This window comes from Ovis canadensis, chromosome 14, assembly GCF_042477335.2.
Source record: "Ovis canadensis isolate MfBH-ARS-UI-01 breed Bighorn chromosome 14, ARS-UI_OviCan_v2, whole genome shotgun sequence".
NCBI classification, from domain to species: domain Eukaryota; kingdom Metazoa; phylum Chordata; class Mammalia; order Artiodactyla; family Bovidae; genus Ovis; species Ovis canadensis.
This window is the reverse complement of record NC_091258.1, coordinates 48431052-48453763: the sequence shown is the minus strand read 5'-3', so window position 1 is coordinate 48453763 and position 22712 is coordinate 48431052. Positions and strand designations below refer to the sequence as shown.

Here is a 22712-nt window from a genome sequence, read left to right as displayed (position 1 = left end):
GTCGACCTGGTGGGTGGACACTGAGGGGCTTCCAGAGTCCATCCTGCTGGTTCTGTGACTGCTGACTATGCACATGGGGCTGGAAGTGGCCACAGGCAGGCAGGTCATGGGTTTATGAACTTCCTTCACTGAGGAGCAAAATAGCCCAGTAAAGAATGTAAACATTTCTCTGCACCTTGGTTTTTTCATACGTAAACCAGTGTCAGAGACAGTATACACACCTCCAGGCCTGTTCTGATAATTAAATGCTTCCTTGTAAGAGGTGAACCAAGTGCCCAGCACAGAGGAAGTACATGGGATGCACTGGCTAGCTGTCAGGATTCTGGCCCGAGGTCTCCTGGGAGACCTGTCATCAGACCCTCCCCTGTTCTTTTGTCCTGCTGGGTTTCCATTTCTTTTCTGGGTGGAGTTGAGCGAGAAGACAAGGACCTCTAAGTAGTCAGTGGTGTGAAAATCTCTCAGGCCAGAAGCTTAGGAACTTCTAGAGGACGTAATAAGAATTTATCTTAAAAAATGGGAGGACAGTGAGTCCTTGGGAGAGTCTCCTTTGGCTTTGAGTCATTTCTCAACCTGCAGAACATGAATGCTCTGGTTTATCTACCGCGGCCCCTCTCCTGCTCGGGCCTGCTGATATGTTTTAGGTCTTGCTCCCCTCTACCCTCACTTCCTGTTCAGGACTGAGGTCCCTAGAAACACAGCCTCTTTTCTTGGCAGGAAGGCTCAGAGGGTACACAGGCCAGTGTTAACCTGGGCTTGTCAGCTCAGAATCTCTGGGGACCCTGGGCAAGTAGGGGCTGAAGATGGGCAGCTGCCACCCTCTCTGTCGCCACTTCTCTGTCAGTGTTGGCACGAAAGACTAGTTTCTGCTGGTTTTATGACTGCTGGCAAATCATTTAACTGCTGAGGCTTACTTTCCACATCTGTAAAATGGGGATAAGAAAGCCTGCTCCCTTAGTTGGTCTAAGCCCCAGATGTTAACCCCTAACTAAGCACTCCTTTAGTTAGCACCAGAGTTGGTCTAAGGATCAGATGAGGGAATGGGTGGAAAAGAGCCCGGCATACAGAGTAGGTGTCCAGAAATATGTGTTGGATCAAGAGAGTGTGATCAGGCCTGGAGAGGCCTCAGGATCTATCATTTGGGTGCTGGTTTTTCCTAGCAGATTTTCCCTGAGAGGATAGAAATGCTGTGGACAAATACCCAAATATCAGACTTCACTTCTGGCCAGGGTGTAAACCTACCAGGCCCTGGCTCGTGCTGGCCCTCCACCATAGGGAAGATGTGGTAACCAGCCCCTCTCCCAGCCATTGTGACAGGCCCTCTGGGGCCCCACAGAGGCATGGGAATCCACCACGTGGCCTGATGACTGTTCCTTTCCCTCCGCAGGTATAGCCTTCACAGACCTCCCGGTAAGTACTGCTGTGGGGTCTTCTGCTCTGGCCCCTGGGGGCTGACAGGCATAGTGCAGACACAGTGGGGTCCTGCCCTCTCCCCAACCAGCGGTATGTGCTGTGCCATCAGCTTGAAAGTATCAGTAACGGGCCCTGCCAGCCTTCTCTCTCCAGCAGCAAGGCATGGTCTTCCTCCATGACTCTTAGCAGGTGACCATGATTTGTGGCATTTCTAGAGGCAACTGGCAGGTGGGGGACGGTGTAGGCAGAGATGAGGTAGCTCCATGGCTCGGCTGGTCTGAACCAGTTCTGTGTGGCTTATACCCAGTGGACTTGTAGGCAGAGTATAGAAAATTGTTCCTGAAGTGTTAGGGAGCTGGATCTGTGTACATCCCCATCTGAGATCCCTGAGGAAAGCCAGCACCCTTGGGGACTGAGCCTGCTACCATGCAGGGTACCCCTGAGCCAGAGAAATGAGCTTTATGGGGAAAAGGGTCAGGTTTTCCTGCTGACTTAGTTCAGGGCTCATCCCACCTCCTGCACCCCAGTCCTTCTTGGTTGTGAGTCATCCCGGGCCTCGTCACATGCAGGGCCTCCACCCAGAATGGTGGGAGTCTGGCTTGGCTGTGTGCCCTGGCTGGTTCTGGAAGGAGGAAGGGTTTGCTGGCCCTGGGGGCTACTTAGGAATCCTGGGCACCCCTGTGACACTCTAGGAATAGGAAATACCCTCATGATCTGAGGGCCCTCCTCAAACTCAGACTACAGGACCTTTGTCTGTGTATCAAAATCCTTCCCTCCTGCCTGGAGTCCTCAAAGGGTGGGCTGTGATCCTAGGTGAAACGCACAGACACAGGAGGAGAATTCTGACCCTGAGTGGGGAAGAGTCTAGTGATGGAGATGTGACATGAAACACCCAGACGTGGGTGTGACGGCACTCTCTGTCAAGAGCTGGAAAGACAGCCCAGAGTGCGATAATAGCACGTGATAGGAATGATGCGGGGCCTGATGATGGAAGGTGGAAGAGAAGACTGGGAGCCTGGGGACAATGGGGAGCATGCTGGCGAGACAGCGGGCTGTAGCATGGGAGCCATAGGAGGCGTGAGGGAGTGACCTGGTAGAACCTGGCCCAGGGAAGCGGGGAGCCTGACACCCAGAGGACATGCCCTGACATCCTCTGGCCAGAAGATCCTCCTCTAAGTGAGCGTCAGACAGGAAGGGCCTTTCTTTACCCTTTTCCATTGTCAGGGGGACCAAGCCACTTAACACCCTTGGCCCTATTCTCCCCTCCCTCCCTTCCTTTCCTGTCTCCCCACATTCTTTCCTGCCCCCTCATAACCCCCTTTTTTTTTGTGGTAAAGGGATCCTTGGTCCTGATCGCTCTGAGAGGAGCCATCACCCACCCCTGCAGCAGATTTTCACAGGCACGCCTGCAGGGTGGTGGGGCCCGGCCTGCCTCTGTGGGCCCTGGCCAAGTCCCAAATGGGGGCCTTGGGCTTTGGGGATACTACAGCCTCTAATGCAGGGAAGGAGACTCTGCATTGAGCCTGGCTTTTCTTTTGCTTTCTCCCCTCTAACTCTGGGGAGCGCTTTCTCTGCTCGGGAGGTGGGCAGCACTTGGCTTAGCCCTGCCTCCCCCCAACCCCCAGCCACATTGCAGTTCTCTCAGAGCCGAAGCAGCGGCCTGCAGGAGCTAGCGCTTCCCTGCTCTGTGCAGGGGTGAGATGAGACGAGGCCCTGCTGCCCCCTCTTGCCCTCAGGGCCCGACTGACATTTCATTCTCCTCCTCAGGCCAACCTCTACCCCACCGTAGGCCTGCAGACACCTGGGGAGATTGTGGACGCCAACTTTGGGCAGCAGCCCTTCCTGTTTGACATTGAGGACTACATGCGGGAGTGGCGTGCCAAGGTCCAGGGCACTGTCCACTGCTTCCCCATCAGTGCCCGGCTTGGCGAATGGCAGGCGGTGCTGCAGAAGTGAGTCCCCCGGCCCCGCCCCCCCCCCAAGGGCCTCACTCTCCCGTAGACCCCTGAACTGCTGCAAGCTGCTCTTGTGAACGCTAGTGAGTAGTGTTCCTTCTGGAAAGCACTCCCAGGATGACTCTGCCTGCTGCTTTCCTGCCCCTTTCTTAGTTCACTTCTCCAGAGCTGCTCCTGGTTGAGCCTGTGCCCCTCCACGGGATCAGAAGGCCCTGGATATAATATCACTGCAGGGCTGTTTCCCTTCCCCAGCTCATCTTGCAGAGGATGTGCTAGGATGCCCTGTGGCCTCTTCCTCTGTGGACTTTTTTTCCAACATAGGGAGTATCTGTCATGCCATGACTCTGGCCTCAGGTCACTGCTCAGGGTCGGATCCACCTAAACCCCTTGCATCTTCAACAGTGGTGGTGGGAAGAGAGACCTCCCTAGGGCCCACCTAGCTGACTCTTGGCTGATTAATCCCCAGACTCTCCTGGGGGCCAGTCTTGCTGAGATGGCCAAGGGAGGTCAGATACAGGTCTCTCTTCCACTTGCCAGCTGCAGGCCTGAGTGGGGCAATGAGCTGTACCCACTCTGCCAGGCAGTGGGTTAGTTTGTTGTCTTGGCTCTCAAGGATGAACAGAGGAAGGCTGGTCTCCTCCTAGCCCAGGTCATTGGCCTGTAGATGCCAGGGTCCTAGAGTCCAGGGGGTGGGGGTGGGGCATACACTGGGTTCTTCGTGCAGCCTTTCCTGAGGGATGGATATTGTGCAAGGACTAAGGCGGGGGTAGGTGGCCAGAGCCTTCTCAGGAATAGCAGCACGACTCCATCTTGTCCCCAGCCCCAGAACTTAGAAGCAGCCCCTCCTTGGAGGGCCAGATGGTGCCAGTTCCCACAGTAGCTTGCTGGGACAGGCAAGGGGAGGGGTGAGCTGCCCCAGCTGTGTGGGGGAGGGGCTGATGCTCTCAGCTGACAGGGCTTGGCCTCAGCACATGGGTGTGTTTGTTTATGTGTATGTATCTGTGTGCCTGTGTGTATTCATAGGTAGTATTTGCTAAGTATTTCATATAACCCATATCCTGTGACTTCATATGACTTCACTTTAGGGGCATTGTTAATGGCTATATTATCTCACAGACACATTTTCCACAAGCCCCTTGGGTGGCTTCCCTTGGCGGTGGCTTCAGGTTATTTCCTCTCTCTCACTTGTGTAGGTCACGCTTTTATACAGTAGGAGTTTTCCATATTTAAGATTATTTTCTGGGTATCCTTTCAAGAAGTAGAATTACTGAATCAAGGGGACTATACATTTCAGTGGCCTCTGATATAAGGCCTCATCTGATATATGGCCTCATCTGAACCTTGTTTTGTCAATAATTTTTGCCCTTGTGTTTTTAATAGTATAATTATTATAATTCCTATTTGTAAGGAAATGTTATGAATACATAATTTCATAATAAGAGGTCATAGATGTTGACTTCTTGCTTTGTGCTAGGCACTCTATATGGATCGTCCCATTTACCCTTTAAAACACAAGGGAACACCCAGCTGAACTTCTGAGCCTTCCACAGGACAGCCCTACAGACGTTCGGGTTGGGCAGTTACAATAATGACATTGACATATGCACACAGCAAGGTGTTCACTTTCGTGCACATCAGACACGAGGGCTCCACGTGTGCCACTGCTTATGTGTGCCAGTTTCGGGCGGGATTAAATGATTTCTGGGCATCAGGTTTCTCAGGGCCATCTCCCAAAGACTGTGTTCATGTGGCCATGTTACTGCCTGAAACTGTGGCTTCTGGACCCTAGATTTGTGGTGTGTTGTGGAGTAACCTGGGTCATGGCTTAGCTCCTCATCACCCTCTAGAGCCAGCACTCCTGAGGGCCGGGCTCACCTGAGCTGGAATGCTTCTGCCAGGCACGTGGGGCGCCTGCACAGGAGCTCCTGTGTCTGGAGAAGGTACGCACGTGGCATGCCTCATCCCCATCTGGGCTGCTGCCAGATTGCTTGGTTGGCCGCCTTTCCAGGAAGCCCTCAGAGAGGCTCGCAGCAGCAGTCTCTGGGTTTGCCGCAGGTCACAGGAGGCGGCCGCTCCTGTGAGGAGACGGTCGCTCGTGTGAGGAGACGGTCTGCGCTTCCTTATGTACTCGTGTTACCACACTTGCCCGCTTGTGGGCAGCATAACCCAGAGCACTGCAGCCACTCCTCAAGCGGCGAGGACCACCCTGGTGACCCGCCCCTCCCCCGCCTGACTGCATGAGCCCTGGGGCAAGTTTTCATTTTGTTTCAGCCCCTTTATTCTCATTCTGTGGAGGTCTTTAAGATGTGTTTAACGGGAGATAGTCTGTCCCGCCAGGGGGTCAATGAGAAATGTAGTTCTTAAGTGTCAACCTTGAGCATTTCCTTTTTTCTAGCATGGTCTCGTCTTACCTGGTGCATCATGGGTATTGTGCCACAGCCACGGCTTTTGCCCGAATGACTGAAACCCCGATTCAGGAAGAACAAGCATCCATAAAGAACAGACAAAGTAAGATTGACTCTCCTCTGCCCCTACCTTCCCTCCCTCACCTGTCCTTGCTCTTTGGCTCGTGGCAGCCTTGGGTAACCTGTCAGGAGTCTGTTCAGCTCAGATCCTCACCAGAAGACCAGCCCACCACCCAGCCCTGGGCCCTGCTTCTGTCCCTCTTTCAAGGCAACACTGCCCCCAAGGACTGTCCCAGCATGGGGATGTCTCCGTGCAGGCATCCTAATGCACACGTTGATGGCCGGCCGCAAGCTGGGCCCTGTGAGCCTGGCTACCCCTGCCACCATGCTTGTTTCCTTCCCCTGGCATGCTGGATTCCACTTAGCCCCCCATTCATAGTCTTCTGGAAAGAGCGTGTTTGCATCTTATCAGTCCAGTGCCCTGCCTTGTCCACCATTTACTCAACCTCAGTCATTCTGCCTGCCCCTGGCCAGAGAGGGGATGAAGTTTTCAGATGGAGAAGGCTGATGCTCCATGGCCACTGTGGTAGAACTCTCTCTGCTTCCCACCTCTGCTCCTGCCCTTCGCCTTTGAAGGAGCCCAAGGAAGCTTTCCTGGTGTTCGTACTGGCCTGCCTGCTGTGTGTGGGGGGCTCTTTTGTGGAAGGAGGGTGTGGGGAAAGAGGAAACAGCCCAGAAAGGAGATGGGGCGAGGAGCAGAGAGTGAGGGAGGGTAGGTGTGTGTGGACACGTGTCTCTGTGTGCCTGCCTGGGTCTCTCTGAGCCTGTTGTCTCTGTGCGCGTGGATGCGTCTGTGTCTCCTAGAGAATCTGTGCCCAGCCTGGCAGATGGGAAGGGATCCCAGATTTGGGGTCTGTGGGTGAGAGAGGCCCAGACCCAGAAGGCCCTCCCAGCAAGACGCACCAGGCCCCAGGGCAGGAGCACGATGCCAAGGGCTTGAGAGGTGTCAATGCTGGAGCTGCCAGTGCGCGGAGGGTGGTCTCCTCTCTCAGCAGGGGCCGCTGCAGCCCCTGAACACCACTGAGCCGCGGGCCCTGGCCCAGAGACCATGAACTCCCATTGCCATCCCTATGAGGCCTGAGGAGAGGAGTCTGGCTTTAAGAGGAGCCTGTCAGGCCACAAAGCGCCCAGGCACCCACTCCCAGATTACAGTCTCATAGCCAAGACCTCTGCCCCTGCCAGGCCCCTGGCAACCTGTGCTCCATAGGAGCAGGCCTTCGAACTCGCCCTGCTGCTTTTCTGGGCTGGGGGCGCCCACTCCTCCCTTTCCCCATGATTCTCTGAGGACTCCCTGACACTCGACAGAAACCAGGATGTGTTGTGGGCTTGGTGGCCAGGTTCTTTCTTCAGTCCCTTCTGTGAGCATCTTGGGGGGCTTGCCGGCCTGAGCCTGCCTGCTGGACTGGCGGCTGGCCTGTGCCCAGGCCTGGCAGTGTGGAGACGTGGCGGGGGGGTCTGTGGCTGCTCTCTCACTGCCTCTCTCTTTCTCTCCTCAGAGATTCAGAAGCTGGTGCTGGAGGGCCGAGTTGGAGAGGCCATTGAGACCACACAGCGCTTCTACCCAGGGCTGCTGGAGCATAATCCCAACCTGCTCTTCATGCTCAAGTAAGTTTGGGGCCCTGCCAGCTCCCCCCGTCACCCTGCTGGTGGTGGGAATATGCAACCTGGACCAAGCCCAGAGCATGGCTGCTCTGCTCCTTCCACAGGTGCCGCCAGTTTGTGGAGATGGTGAACGGGACTGACAGTGAGGTCCGCAGCTTGAGCTCTCGAAGCCCCAAGTCCCAGGACAGCTACCCTGGCTCCCCCAGCCTCAGCCCCCGACACGGCCCCACTAGTTCCCACACGCACAATACAGGTCAGCCGCTCTCCGGAGGGCTCTGGGAAGAACTGGTGTGGAGAAGCAGGGCCATCCAGACACCCTTCCCCAGGATGGGCTCAGGGCTTGCTGCCAGATGTGGAGGGGATGGGAATTGGGACCATTGCAGTTACTCCCGGGCCCCCACTGGGCAGCAGGCTGGCCCTCCTCTTCTGACCGTCCCCCGGCTTTTAGGAGCAGACAGTCCCAGCTGCAGCAACGGCGTCGCCTCCACCAAGAGCAAACCGAACCACAGTAAATACCCTGCACCCAGCTCCTCCTCGTCCTCATCATCCTCATCATCCTCCTCATCTCCCTCCTCAGTGAATTACTCTGAGTCCAACTCTACAGATTCCACCAAGTCCCAGCCCCACAGCAGTACCAGTAACCAGGAGACCAGGTACCTGTTCTGCTCAGCTTCTTCTCTCACTCTGTGCCCACTACAGCCTGTCCTGTGAGCAGCCCCTGCCCTGTATCCCCAACTTCCCCACCAGCTCTGTGCCTGGAATAGTAGTTGTGGACCTGCCAGGCCAGACTTTGGCTCCAGCTTCCCATCTAGCTCGTGATTCAGCTGCTGCTTCCCTTGGCCCCATCTTTCTCCAGAGCTGCTGGCACTGAGAATGTGGTTGCCTCCAAGGATACCAGGCCTCTCAGAATGCCCCAGGGACTATACCAAAGGAGTTTTTTCTGGGCTCAGTTCTCAGCCAGACAGTTTGGGCCGGTAGAGGTTGTAGACTGCAGACTGTAGGTGGCTCTCAGCGCCCCAGCATGCTTCAAGGCTGACCCAGGTTTGGCTCCCAGACATGCCTGTCGTGACTGGTCATTGGGGGTCTAGAGGTGCATAGAAGGAGTGTGCCAACTCAGAGGAGGGCTGGGGGGGCGAGAGTCACAGAGACAGCGTCGGAACTGGAGTGGGAATGAGGTGACAAGCCTTTGGGGATGGCTGGCGTCACAGTAGGGTCCAAGTATTGGAGCCTGGGAACCTGGGAGCTATCCTTTCATGCCCTTTGGGGACCTCAGTTTATCCACAGCAGCCTGTGGCTGAAGCCTCAGTGGAGGCCCACCGAGGCTGCTCCAACCACATTCCCTTAGCCAGCTCCCATCTCCACCCTTCTCCACAGCGACAGTGAGATGGAGATGGAGGCGGAGCATTACCCCAACGGTGTGCTGGAGAGCATGTCCACACGCATCGTCAATGGTGCCTACAAGCATGAGGACCTGCAGACGGATGAGTCCAGCATGGGTAAGGCTGTGCCCTCACCTGCCCACTGTTCCGCAGATGGCCGTGCTCAGTCCCGGTGCCCTCTTCCCTCGGTGGGGGTAAGGGTGGGGCTGGGCAGGCTGATCCACTGCCTCTGTAGCCATCACAAATGGGTGTTTGCGATGGGAAGACCTTGGCCTGCTGCCCAGGCTGGGTTCCTTCATTAGTGGCTGGAGGGGGTTGGTGAGAGCAGGTACCCTTATGAACCCCTTACATCTTGCACAGGGTGGGAGAGGAAAGCTTCCAAGTCCTGCCTGACCCCTAGACCCTATGCTGGGTAGACTAAGAACAGCTCAGCTTGGTGTGGCCCCCCTGCGCCTCTTAGCCCTCGCTTGCCTCCACCAGAAGGGCACTCACTCCCATCCCCAACCTAGGTCCTTCTTGCCATGTTCTCTTCGGGGTCCCCACCCTAGTCCTCCCTTGTTTCTTTGTGCCCTCCCGATGTGCCCCCTGCTGGGCTCTGGGTGCAGATGATGGGCATCCGCGGCGGCAGCTCTGCGGGGGCAATCAGGCAGCCACGGAAAGAATTATCCTGTTCGGCCGCGAGTTGCAGGCACTGAGTGAGCAGCTGGGCCGGGAGTATGGCAAGAATTTGGCCCACACGGAGATGCTGCAGGTATGGAGCAAACCAGGCTTTTGTACAGAGTGGGCCCCTGTTTGGTAGTAGGGGCGTGTGGTGACTCTGGGAGGGCACTGGGGGCAGCAGCAGTAGGAGAGAGTGAGCTCTAGACAAGACCGTGGTGGGAAGTGGGACATCGGGGTACTTTGTGCCCTCCCTGACACCATGCAGGGCCCCGTATCCCCCTGAAGCCATGGGGCGTGTTGGTGCATACCACAGTCCTCTCAGAAGTACCCTGTTCCTTAGGATGCCTTTAGCCTGCTTGCCTACTCAGACCCCTGGAGCTGCCCAGTTGGCCAGCAGCTTGACCCCATCCAGAGGGAGCCTGTGTGTGCTGCCCTCAACAGCGCCATTTTAGGTAAGTGGCTCTAACGAAAATAAGCTGTCCCAGGAGTGCCTGGGGTGGCCCGTCACCCCTCCCTTGTTTGTCCAGATCAGGGCAGGGAAGTCTGCCTAGAGGCCCTCTGGTGGCCCGCAGGACTCTTGGGCTCCTGTGACAGAACCCTGACCTCCCTCTGCCCAACTGAGTCGGCCAGCTAGATCACAGTGGGCCCTAGACTATGACGTGGGCCCAGGCCAGCTCATTGCTCCAAAGAAAGCTAAGGTCCACAGGGCCATAGCCTGGTGGTTTGGACACACATGGAGGCATATGAACTCTCTCTTCCGAGAGATTCTGTCCACTCTCCCCAACCTTCTGCTCCCAAAGGAACTTGGATCTGGGCTCAGCCCTGATCAGGGCAGTGACCAGGTCTTGTCTTTTCTCCACAGAGTCTCAGAACCTGCCAAAACAGCCCCCGCTGATGCTCGCCCTGGGCCAGGCATCTGAATGTCTACGGCTCATGGCCCGAGCGGGCCTGGGATCTTGCTCTTTTGCCAGAGTCGACGACTACTTGCACTAGCTGACCACACTGGCTGGCCCCGCCTGGCCCTCCCTCGGCCCCAGGGCTGGAGCAGCCCTGCTCTCCATCGGCACCTGGTGCAGGGACCCAGAAGCCACGGGCAGAGCCCACTCCTCCTGCCTGGCCTCTTCTGTTCCTTTCCTCCCTTCCTTCCTTTCTTTTTCTCCCACCTTCAGTCTCTCTCTCTCTCCCTCCTTCACGTGCAGCGGCCTATGACACAGAATTGGCTGGTTACTCTTCATGTAGCGCCTTCTATTTTGAAAGAGGGGGGTTGTTTTGAGGAGAGGTTGGGGTTTTTTAATCTTTTTCTTTTTTCCTCTCCTCCTGACTGAGCCACCAGTATTTATCTCTGGAGAGTTTGTGCTGAGCTGGTTTCTGCTAATTTAGTGATGAAGCCTATCCATGTTGGTGATAGCTTATTATTTTCATAAGTAAAAAAAATGAGATTATATATATAAATATATATATTAAAAAAAGACAGTATTTATCGTAGTGTTAGTGGTCCAGCACCTCTTGGGTGAGGCTGTCCAGACACCATGTTTTTATTTGAGTACAACTCATCAAAAAAGAATCATCTCTGTCACCTCAGCCAAGGGATTTCTTTATTTCAGGCTTCCCCTTTGTTGAACCACAGGCCCAGCTGCAGCCTAGGGAGGCCCAGTAGGCTTTGGGAGCCTCATAGTGGGCAGGATAGGCTAAGCTGGTTTGCAGCATCCGAGAGATGTGGGTGCCTAGGCCTCTGAGAGTTGAACTGAGCAGAGAACTTCAGGGCCAAGGGGCCAGAGAAGAGATGACTTGGCCCAGGGCTAACAGCAAAGCAAGGGAGAGGGTCCTCGGCCAGCACGCTGTCCCCCATCCTACCCTGTCTCTCACTGCCTGCTTTGACTGACTCTCTTCCCTTTTCAACATCCCACCTTTCCTTGTTGTTAAGATGGCCAAATACTTCATTTCCTCTAAACTGATTGCCTGGGAACTACCTGCCTTCAACCTGAGAGCTACTGTGTGTCAAGCTGCGGGGAGGGAGTCTCCTACCAGGACAGAGGCCCCTGGGCACAGGGGCTACCTTCTTCCTGCCTGGGTCTTCACCGTCTCTGCACAGCTGAGATGGAATCGACACTTCTGTTGAGAAGCCAGGACCTTGTGGAGGCAGATTTATGGACTGCCAGTCGCCAGAGTGGATGGAACCTTTGACCCCCCCAGGCCAAGCCTCACTGTAGCTGTGCCAGGCAGCTCCCTGCAGTTTGGCCCCAGTCATTCTTAGGAAAGACTGTTAAGAGTATTCGCTGGCCAGAGGAAGGGACCTCATGGGCTTGACAGATGTCCCACTGTCCATGTCCGACGGATCCTCACAGCTAGTGGGTCAGAAACCGTCTTAGTACTGCCATCAGGGAATCAGGAGAGGAAGGGCTAAGATGGCGGCCAGGACTTGAGCAGGCTATCCTCCCACGGGAAGGAAAGGGAGGTGCCCTCCCAGAGGAGCAGGAGGAGGGGCCAGGATTTCCCTATTTGCTTCACAATGGGAGGGAATGTACAGACAGCCCCTGCTATGGGGCAAGTTCAAAAGTCAAACTTCCAGTCCCTGCCTGGATCTGGGCTCTCCACCAGTGTATACTGGAATGGTTGTAATGGCCTGAGGTGCCCACTGAGACTTGCTGGACCTACAGCTGGACAAGAGAAATAATTGAGTTGGACTAAGTGCTGGTGATGGGGTCAGGGCCCTTGGCCCTGTGCTCCCCCAGAAGTCTGTCCTTGGGACACAATCCTGAAGGTTGCTGCTTTTTCTTGGTCCCCACTGGGGCCCCGGCTGGCAGCCCAGAGACCACGAACCATCAGGAAGGTGGTGTCCTGTCTGTGAAGGAGATTCATCCTCTGCAAACCTGGGAATGCCCAGCTCTCAAACCAAGGGGTTGGAAAAATCAGGCTGTTAAAATGGTCGGAAGCACTCAGGACTGCAAATTACAAACCAGAGGCTTTTACAATTGGAATGAAGTTCAGAGACCATCTACTCCACCAATCCTCTCCTCTTATAGCTAAGGAAACAGGCCCAGGAGATTAAGTGACTCAATATATGCGGGCAGAACTGGGACTAAGCTTATCCCTGTGGCTTGGACACTGTTTAGGCCTAAAGCTGAATGGCAGGCGAGGGATTAGGCTGGTGAGGCCTCCAGCAATGTCTGAGCAGCTGGTACCTTCAGGGGTGTGTCAGGGGTGGGGATGGGCTTGGGTTGTGGAGCGGCTGAGAGGGCCCGGAGGGCTCAGGACAGCTGTGTGCTGCTCGGGGTTGGGTGTCCGCCTGGCTCAACGCTCAGTGCCCACGGCCACCTCCCCATTTTCTGTGCCTTATCTCACTGTTTCAGCTGAGTCCAAGTTGTTTACTCTTCCTCTCCAGAGGGGCACTGAGTCCCAGTTGGACAGATCACCTTCGGGACATTAGCCTTTGCCCCACAAGCTGTGGAGAGGACCAAAATCAAGCTGCTTGAGCCCACTGTCTTGCTGATAGTCCAGGCCTGCCTGCCAACCAGCGGAGCCCCTGCTGCACACCCAGTCCTACCGGCCTACTTCCAGGAGCTGAGAGTGGGGAAGGCACCTGGGAGGAGTCCTGGTGAAGAGGTGGACTTCAGCCAAGGAGGCGGGAGGAAGACCTGGCTCTGTTGGGTCGTTCAACCCTGGGGGAGCAGCCTTTCCCTCTTACCTTTTCCTCTTGTTCCACCAAATGGTCGCTCTCTTCCAGAGCAGAAACTGAAGGATACGCAACGATAGCCAGAACCCCTGTTCCTCACCCACCTAGGTCTGTGGCTGGACGTGGGCTGGCAGAACAGGGACATCAAGAGATGGAGAAGGGGGACTTCCCAGCCTCCCAGCATCTTCCTAGCCCATAAGCAAGCACAAAGATGAGGCAGAGATCTGTCAGAGCTGAAAGTTCCTTTGGTTGCTCACAACTCAGGTATGCACACCGTGTGGCAGCTGGACAGCAGAGCCCTACTTGACCGCAAGTCCCGTGCACCCAGACCTGTGGCCAGATCGTGCTCTGGCTGCCTCAGGCGCTGCCTCTTTGCATAGGGTTCTCCTCCATTAGAAACTACAGCCGACTCAGACGTCCTCCACATTGTGCACACTGGTTCTGCCTTTGTCCTCGCAAGTTGATACTTGGCATTAGCATGAAACTTGTGGGTGTGGGAGGGTTTAGAGAGAATTCTAACACAAAACATCCTATTAAATTGTACTTGAGAGATGAAAAAACTCCTGTTGTATTTTGACAGAATTATTTTTATTAAAATACACATCCATGAACAGTCATGAGTGTCTGGTCTCTGTTGTGAGTCTTACTGGAATTGAACCATCCCTAATGTAACACAGGTGTCCTGGAAGGCTTGGCCCCTTCCCAGTTCATCTGTTGGGAGTGTCAAGGGCCTTGGTGTCTCCTCAAGGACCCTCAAGACTTTAGCAAGACCCCAAAGAACATAGGTTTTGATTCTCTCCTGCGAAACAGCCTTCATCCAAAACAAAAAGTAGCAAATTCAAAAAGGTGGGCCATAAGACCTCCTCTCCTCAAAATAAGATATCATTTACTTATTTGGCTGTGCCAGGTCTTAGTTGCGGCACTCAAGATCTTTGCTGTGGCACACTGACTGTCTAGTTGTGGAGCACGGGCTCCAAAGCACATGGGCTTCATTGCCCCATGGCATGTGGGATCTTAGTGATTGAACCTGCGTCTGCTGCATTGCAAGGCGGATTCTTAACCATTGGACCACCAGGGAAGTCCCCAAATAAGATGTTAATACATTCCAAATATGTTCACTCCAGACACTGGACAGAAAGAACTCAGGGGTATCAAAGTTAGCTTCCTTTCAGTCCAAGGGAAAAACTCATGCTGAAAAATCACAGTTTGGGTGACCCTGTGAAATTAACCGTTCTCAGCTTCAGTTTCCCCATTAACATGGTTAATTCTGCTACCCCATAGTAATAGAGGATTATAGCATGCATAGAGCAGGGCTTGGGCAGCAAGAAAGAACATATCTTTCAGAGAAAGAACATATATGACTGCCCTGCCTCCATGAGGATGCCCCCTGGTGTGACAGTCCTGCTCCTGCCTCAAGCTGCCTGGTCTGCCCCCAAGGCACCAGGATTTTATGCAGAGGAGGGATAAAATAGATGCTTCTGTTCACCTGGAGGTAAGACTAGAAGCAAAGAAAAGGCCAAAGTGAAACACAAGAAGGCAGGTTTGAGAAATATTTAGTGGATGTTAGCACCACAGGATGAGTGACCCGATGTGAGGGAGATTAGCAAGAGAGAAGGCAGTTGGGTGCAAGATAATACAGGAAACTGGTCAGTGGTGGCTAAGTCACAGGGGTGAGGAGGTTTGCTGGAGAGCATATAAATCCGTATCTCAGAGACATGTTTCCTGGGACTGGAAAAGGATTCTGTGCCCTAGTAAACAGCAAAAACTGTCATGGATGCTCAGAGTAGACATCACCTGCTAATTAAAAGCTCTAAAAATTCTGTCTTAAGATGTGTAGCTTAATCCAGCATTTTCCAAACTTGCATTACTACAGAATGTTTCACTCAAGGCCATTTTACAGGACTCTCAGGGAAAAGCTTCTTGTTTCCCGGCCTTTTGGCTAAGATCAAGTGTAGTATGGGGGTTTCCCAGGCGGCAGAGTGGTAAAGAACCCGCCTGCTAATGCAGGGGATGCGGGAGACTGCAATTTTGATCCCCGGGTCGGGAAGATTCCCCTAGATTAGGAAATGGCAAACCGTTCCAATACTCTTGCCTGAAGAATTCCTTGGACAGAGGAGCCTGGTGGGCTAGAGTCCATGGGGTTGCAAAGAGTCAGACACCACTGAACGACTGAGCAAAGGGGAAAGGTAGTGTAGAAGGAAGAGTGGAGTATTAGATTAAGCACAAATGTCCTGGTTCCATAAGTAAAGCCGCAGTAAATTCATTTCCCTCCAGACACATTTCCAGCATAGCTTGTTTTATACTAAGGTTTATAGGTTATTTTCGCTGCTCTAGCGGACAGTCTGGTGAAACAAAGGGTAGTCTCGTTACAAAGTCGTATTTATTGGGGGAAAAACCGGTTCCAGTAAAGAGATCAAGGGGGACTGAGGCCACAGTCTTGAAAAGCACTGACATGTAAGCACAACCAAAGAACACCCAGAAGAAGAGGAGCCCAGATAGGCACGAAAAAGCGAGTCTTTAGGAGTCAGAAAGCCAGGAAGTCCGGCGAGTTCGAGAGAAATGTTCTGCAAAGATAGATTAGTCATCCAGCAGCCGACCTTCATTCATTCCGAGACAACCAAGGCCCACCACAGTACTCAGAATCTCCTTGTTTTTCCAGCCAGGCAACCGACCGGAAAAGAGCCTAGGATGGGAAACCGTCGGCTCCACCGCCGGAAACGAATGACCAGGGCTTCCAGCCAGAAGGCTTTACCTCCGCCCGGAGCCAGTGAGCATGCGTAGCTCCTGGACACGGCCCCTCCCAGCGCTGGTCCTCCCCAGTCATGGAGCATGCGCAGACTTCCCGCCGTCCCGCCCCTGGTTTTCCAGAGACCCCGGTTCCTTAGAAACCAGGCGGCGCGTTTCCCATGGCGGCGCGCTAGATTCCGGGGCCCGAGCGTCCCTGCAAGCCTCCCTCACGCAGCACCAGTGGCTGCCGAGACCCGTCCGGGCCCATGGTCTCCAGGGCGGCGCAGGGCGGGGGATGCCAGCGTGCCAGGTGAGAGGCGGCCCGCGGCGGCGGGTGAGGATGTAGAAGGGCATGGCGCGGCGGCGAGCGGGCGCTGGCCGGGCCTCCTCGGCGGCCCGGCGCCCGAGGTCGGAGGCGGGGATACGCAGCGCAGGAGCTGGAGGGGGCCGTTCTAACTGCCAGCGCGGGCTCGGAGTTCGGGAGTCGCCCCGGAGTTGGTCCTCTCACCTCAGAGATAGGACCTGCAAGTTTCGTCGTAGAATTGTAGAATTTTGGCTCCTGGAAGGACCTTGGCCATAACCCATCCCTTTACTGGACGCGAAAACCTAGGCTCCCCTGTCCATTGCCCACCAGCACCCCTTACCTGTGTGAGGACCGCCGCTTTGTGGCTAAGGATGTGAGGTGTGGGAACCTCAGACAAAGGGCCCGTATCGTAGCTGGTCCATCGTCTTTCACAGTGAGAAGGGACCTGAGGGGACATATCTTTAGGGAAAGAGAGTTCAGGTGCCAGGTGGGAGAAGGGACACTCCAGAAGGTGCGAGTGGCTCAGCCAGTCCCGGAGTGTCCGCTGGCCACATCTCTGGGCCTGGCTTACCTCTGAAGCTCAAGAAGGAAGCAGAGGAACTTGCGGAGACGGAAGGTGAGGTGAAGCATTCTCAAGGAATTATCACATGAATGGTGAGGGAGAAAGGGGGGTCCGGGAGATCAGGACTTGTGAATGGTTGTGTGAAGCGTTTACTGCAGAATCTAAAGAACCAGACAGGAATAGAAAAGTTTAAAGCTGCCTTGGAGAAACACTAAGGAAGGTTATAAATGTTATTTATCTTCAGTGTTCCCACAGTGTCATTGCTGAGGGCAGGACATGGGAGGAAGGAAGTGGTGACTTTTGAATATCCAGAGCCTGGTGGCGCAGGGCACAGAGGACCTTTTGAAGCTATGGGACACAAAGGTTGGAGATGGAAGAGCCCTGAATCTGTGACCCTTCAGTTGAAAGGAACAGCTGTTTAAATTAGCAAAGACACTTCATGTGTTATTGTGATATGGAGAAGATGAAAGTTAAAGAATCTGAATACATTCTTGATAAGGAAACTCCTTTCCTTCTGAAAAGCTACACCAGGGATCAAGAGTTTTAAGGCCATCCATTTTACAGAAAATGTGCAAAAGTTACTGCTTTTGGACTAGGGTTTTTAGCAGACAGTTCTTTTGGATGAATGGGCTTTCCTGGTGACTCAGACCTTAAAGAATCTACCTTCAGTGTGGGAGACACAACTTCAATCCCTGGGTGGTGAAGATCCCCCTGGAGAAGAGAATGCCTATCCACTTCTGTATTCTTGCCTGGAGAGCTCCATGGACAGTGGAGTCTGGTGGGCTACAGTCCATGGGGTTGCAAAGGGTCAGATACAACTGTGAAACTAACACTTTCACCTTTTTTGTGTGTGTGTGGAAGGACCCCCCCCCCCAACCCATGCACACACACACACTTTTTACAGTTTAAAGCTTCTGTTGTGAGAGACTTTCCCCATACCACCTGGTTGTTCTACTTTTCCTATAGAATGAGTACTTTGGATCTGATCTGTTATTTTTACTTGCTGGAAAAATTCAAATATGTGATTTCTATAGTAATACTGGAACCCACTAGAAGTAGAATTAGCAATCAGAATCTAAAATATGGCACAAGTGAACCTATCTGCAAAATAGAAACAGATTCTCATAAAGATCAGACTTGTGGTTGGCATGGGGGAGGAGAAAAAGGAGAGATGGACTGGGAATTTGGGGTTGGTAGAGGCAAACTATTATATTTAGAATGGATAAACTACAAGGCCCCACTGCATAAGCACAGGGAGCTATATCTAATCTCCTGGAATAAATGGAAAAGAATATTAAAGAATTTGTATATGTGTGAAACTGAGTCACTTTGCTGTACAGCAGAGACTGGCACAGCATTGTAAATCAACTGTACTTCGGTAAAAAAGAAATTTAAATTTTAAAAAGGGAAAAAAGTACTCTCCCCCAAAACATAAAGATTTGTAATATAGGGAGAAGAAATGTGTGATTTTTAAAAGGTGGTCCATGCTTCTAATCATCAAAGTCAGTTTGGCACTTGATAAAACTGATTTTCACTGTGTATTTGAAATGGCAGCAGGTTTTTTTCCCTCCTCAGAGTGATAAGAGAAGATGCATTGAAACTATGATAATGTTAATAGATCAAATTAGTTTTTTAAGAAAGCTTTGTTGTTCTCTTGTTCATAAATCAGTGCTGGCCCATAACTGTGGATATTATGGCTGTGCATTTTATTGACTTTTCTTCTATCTTTGGAAATACTTGTATAAATAACTCAAGAGAGAAGGGTTTGTGATCTGGGGGAAACATTGGCACTGTTAACCAAATCCTGTTAGAAAAGCTTTGTGAAAATCATTGTATTCTGTGTAGAAACCCTCATTACTTTAGCATTGGCCCACATAGAAGACAGACAAGTAGGCCAAAATCCAAGTAGGATGGAAGGGAGCAATTACCATCTGTAGTGCTGGAGAGGGTGTGGGAGGTGCTTTGAATGTCAGTACAAATACTTCCTTGAATGAGCATTTGGAGAAGATATGGCTTAAATGTGGTGAGTGTGCCCTATGGATGTGTGTGCATTATTTTAGCCCCTATAATCAGAAAGAGACTAATTTTCAGATAAGTAAGATGGGCATACAGACTTTCAAAGTGTTTCTTCATCACTATGGCAGTAAACCTTTGACAAATAATTACTTAACATCCATTCCATCTTCTGGGGCAGCTGAGGGCAGTTATCAAATCTGGCCTGTAATAAAGTAATCAACAGTATTTAACAGGCTAACTTACCAGATAAACTGCTAATGCTAACAGGATTTACTTTCTCTGAACTGATTCTCTGTTTATACAATAAGAGGAGAAATGAAATGGGGGCACAGTGTGATCTGATATGGGAGGTTGTAATATAAAGTTGGTGTTCACAGAACGCAAGAATCAGTGACCAGTCACTTAGATGCAGGAGAGGTGTTCTTTTGATGCCTAGTAAGTCACTTATGTGTATCTATAATAGGAGTTTCAATCTAGGATAAATCCACTATTGAAATCAGACAGTGTCTAGAAAAAAACGGGAGGTTTTGCTGTTTTTGAGAGTTCGTATACAGTATAGTAGTAGGACAGTATTTTTCTTTTTTGGGGGGAGGACCTTTCGTATTTCTCTCTTTTTAGTTAGTTAGTCTATTTTTGGTTGTGCTGGGTCCTCACGGCTGCCCATGGGCTTTCTCTAGTCGGGGTGAGCGAGGGCTGCTCCTCGTTGTGGTGCACAGGCTGCTTGTTGCTGTGGCTCCGTTGTTGCAGAGCACAGGCTCTCGCTGTGCGGGCTTCTGCAGTTTCAGCACACAGGCTTAGAAGCAGTGGAGCACAGGCCCAGGTGCCCTGAGGCATGTGGAATCCTCCTGGACCAGGGATCGAACCCATGTCCTCTGCACTGGCAGGCAGACTCCCATGCACTGTATCACCAGGGAAGTCCCAGTATGCTGTGTACAAGTCCCAGGACATACATACCAAAAAAGCAGCTTTGTATAAGTAAACTTCAAGAGAGCCTAAGAGTCCAAATTACTTGGAAATTTAGATGTCAGGTGTTTTTAAAAGTGGAGACTGAAAGATAATTCAAATAAGGTTGGGCTCGTGAAAATCAAAATGGAAAAAAGATACTGAGAAAAACATGAAAACAGTAAGACTGTCTAGCACACTAACATTCACTCATGAGTTAGCCGTCAGGTCAGGAATAGCTCCTTAATGTACCATCTCTTTAAATCCAGACAAAGGAAGTGACAAATGGAGTAAATATTTCAATTGCATGATGATGGGAATGAACACTTAGGAAGTAGGAATAAACATTATGAAGGAAGAAGTGAGTATTCCTGCATTACTTAAATACACTCAAACCCTGCCCTTAACGTGTGCTCTTTAGTTCCTGTTCCTAGAAGAGGAGCTGCGAGCAATACCTTTGTCCTAGGTACTGTTGGTTTTCAAGGTTCCCAGTGACAAAACGCCGCATCTCTTGGGATCCAGGATTGCCGTGGCGACAGCTCAGTCTCCCCACCACCTCTCAGAGCCATTCCCAGAAGCATCTGTAAGGGTTCCTGTCTGTCTTCTGCCGTGAAAGATTGGGAATGAAGGCTTGGAGGAGTGGAAACGAAGTACTGAGCACGGTCTCCCTTTCTGGCCTGGGATAACTGTGCTCCTCCCAACTGTCAACTTTCAGTTTCTCATGAGAATAGATAATTCCAAAATATAACCGGAAATACTTCCTACTTGGCTTTGAGATTTACCCTATCGCTTTACAATCTCAAAATCTTTATTATTTCTTTCAGAATTATATTTTTGCTTAGAATGCTAATGCTATAGGCAAATCATGTAATTGTTGCTTTGGTTGCTAAGTCATGCCCAACTCTCTTGCGACCCCATGGACTGTAGACCACCAGGCTCCTTAGTCCATGGGCTTTCCAAGGCAAGGATACTAGAATGGGTTGCCATTTCCCTCTCCAGGGGTCTTCCTGACCCAGGTATTGAACCTGCGTCTCCTGCATTGCAGTCGGATTCTTTACCACTGAGCCACCGGGGAAGCCCAAATCATATAATTACTGGGCCCTAGTTTCTTAATCTGTGTAATTTATAACAGAAAACAATTTTAAAATGACAGAAATGTCTAACGCTAGAGAAAGGAAGAGGTGGTTCACATAATTAGTAACCCTTAAAAACTGTGATAACGTGAAAAATGCTTATGTCAAAATAGTAAGTGAAAAAAATCAGGAACAAAGTTGTGAATATAATTTGATTACGTTAAACAGGTATAAAACTTAGCAAAAAGAGTATGAGAAGAACACATGGTAATTTTCTATAGTGAGTGAATATTAAAAAAAAAAAACCCTCCTAAAAGTTTCTTGCTTATGTAAAGAATGATACTGAACTTGTTTTCTCTCTGCAGGCCTTCAGCCTCTTCTTGCTCTCTGACTGAATTAAAAGTGGGGGGGAGGACTCCCCAGGTGGTCCAGTGGTTAGACTCTACACTCCCGATATAGGGGCCCAGGTTAAATCCCTGGTGTGGGAACTAGATCCCACTTTACCATCTGAGCCACCTGGGAAGCCCCTAGATCCCACATACCACAACTAAGAGTTTGCATGCTGCACCTAAGGCCTGGCACAGCCCAGTAAATTTTATTTTTTTTAAAGTGGAGGGAGAATGATGGCAGGGTCCAGGAAGCACTGATGTTTCCTAAGTCAGGTGTCATGAACCAAACAGCAGTGCTATTCCCTAGGATAATGAATTTGCTTGTGTGTATTTGAAAGGTGACCATAGAACTCTTAGACTGCTTTCCAAGACTGTTTCTTTGGTGCTTGTTGATGGATAGTTTTGACCCTCAGGGTCTCTTTGGGTGCTTGCTGACGGATGGTTTTGTGTTTCTGCATCCCACAGCATATTGGAGGATGTTCCACGTGGTTAATGGCTTCTGCAGCCCAGTGGTGGTTCCTTTCCTGCTAGGAAATGGTTATGTCTCAGAGGGGCCTCTCTGGGGGTGGCTCTGGAAGCGTGTGAGATATACATTTGTCATCCAGGCATCCTCTCATTGTCAGGGAGATGGGGGATGGTGGAGAGATCAGCTGTACTTCCTGTTGCTTGTCAGCCTTTTGCACTCATATTCCTGTGCCAGGGACAAAGGGGACGAAGCTTATTGTTGTTGTTTTTTGAAGCAATGGGGGCAATGGTTGAATATAGTATTTCTCATCAGATCTTATTTTCAAAATTAAATTATTGTGCTCAAATGGCTGATTTGGTTACCCCAGCCCAGGGCTTGCTCCTGGTCATGGTGGTTATTCTTTCAAAATTACTGTCTTTGTTTCTCCTTGCTTCTCTGCCTTTTTTTTTTTTTTAAAGGCTGTGCTGAGTCTTCGTTGCTGCTTGGGCTTTCTCTAGTTGTGGTGAGTGAGGGCTACTCTCGAGTTGTGGCACACGGGCTTCTCATTGCGCTGGCGTCTCCAGTTGCAGAGCACAGGCTCTGGGCACCCAGGCTTTAGTAGTTGTGGCGTGTGGTTCAGCAGTTGTGGTACCCGGGCTTAGTCGCTCCTTGCATGTAGAGTCTTCCCAGACCAGGGACGGAACCTGTGTCTCCTGCACTGGCAGGCAGATTCTTAACCACTGAGCCACCTGGGAAGCCCCTTCACTGCTTAATATCCCTAATATGCTAAGATTGTTGTGCAAAGAACATTTAAATGCCTTCAAATATTATAAGAATGTTAGCAAAATACCTTGAAGTGTTTCAGGGACCTGTGATCTCCTTAATTACACAGTCTTGGTCCTGAAAGACCTTAGAGTCTCAATAGTAAGACACTGAACATCATTTAAACAATAATCAGAAAATTATAAAATACTAAAATGAATGGCTATTTTCAGGTGGGCATATCCCAGATATATTCTGTATTTTATAACCAGCCTCCTTCATTACACATTAACCAAAAGGAAAACAGGAAAAGGGGGTTGGTGTGGCAAAGACTGTCCTGAGATTAGA

General features: G+C 51.5%; 2 protein-coding genes and 1 long non-coding RNA gene across 4 annotated transcripts in view; 2 read left to right on the top strand and 1 right to left on the bottom strand.

The window, feature by feature from the left end:
• Positions 1-10905, top strand: part of RANBP10 (RAN binding protein 10) — a 55497-nt gene extending 44592 nt beyond the window's left edge. Inside the window, exons 5-14 of the mRNA XM_069550004.1 lie at positions 1385-1407; positions 3178-3362; positions 5761-5873; positions 7327-7435; positions 7537-7685; positions 7881-8085; positions 8807-8928; positions 9417-9562; positions 9812-9923; positions 10334-10905. Of these exons, the coding sequence (XP_069406105.1) occupies positions 1385-1407; positions 3178-3362; positions 5761-5873; positions 7327-7435; positions 7537-7685; positions 7881-8085; positions 8807-8928; positions 9417-9562; positions 9812-9923; positions 10334-10464 (1295 nt within the window). The 3' untranslated portion in view covers positions 10465-10905. The remainder of the gene's footprint in view (positions 1-1384; positions 1408-3177; positions 3363-5760; positions 5874-7326; positions 7436-7536; positions 7686-7880; positions 8086-8806; positions 8929-9416; positions 9563-9811; positions 9924-10333) is intronic.
• A 2808-nt stretch (positions 10906-13713) lies between these two features.
• Positions 13714-17029, bottom strand: LOC138418576 (uncharacterized). The gene is made up of 3 exons (XR_011248637.1): positions 16747-17029; positions 16516-16620; positions 13714-16393 (listed from the first exon to the last, which is right to left on the bottom strand). It is a non-coding gene; the product is annotated as an uncharacterized lncRNA (long non-coding RNA).
• The window catches only part of GFOD2 (Gfo/Idh/MocA-like oxidoreductase domain containing 2), a 41308-nt gene continuing 34526 nt past the window's right edge, over positions 15931-22712 (top strand). The window contains exon 1 of one of the 2 annotated variants that reach the window (XM_069550008.1): positions 15931-16181. The gene's annotated coding sequence lies outside the window, so the exon portion shown is untranslated. Of the gene's footprint in view, positions 16792-22712 lie in introns of both variants that reach the window. The other variant, XM_069550009.1, reaches the window with a different exon arrangement.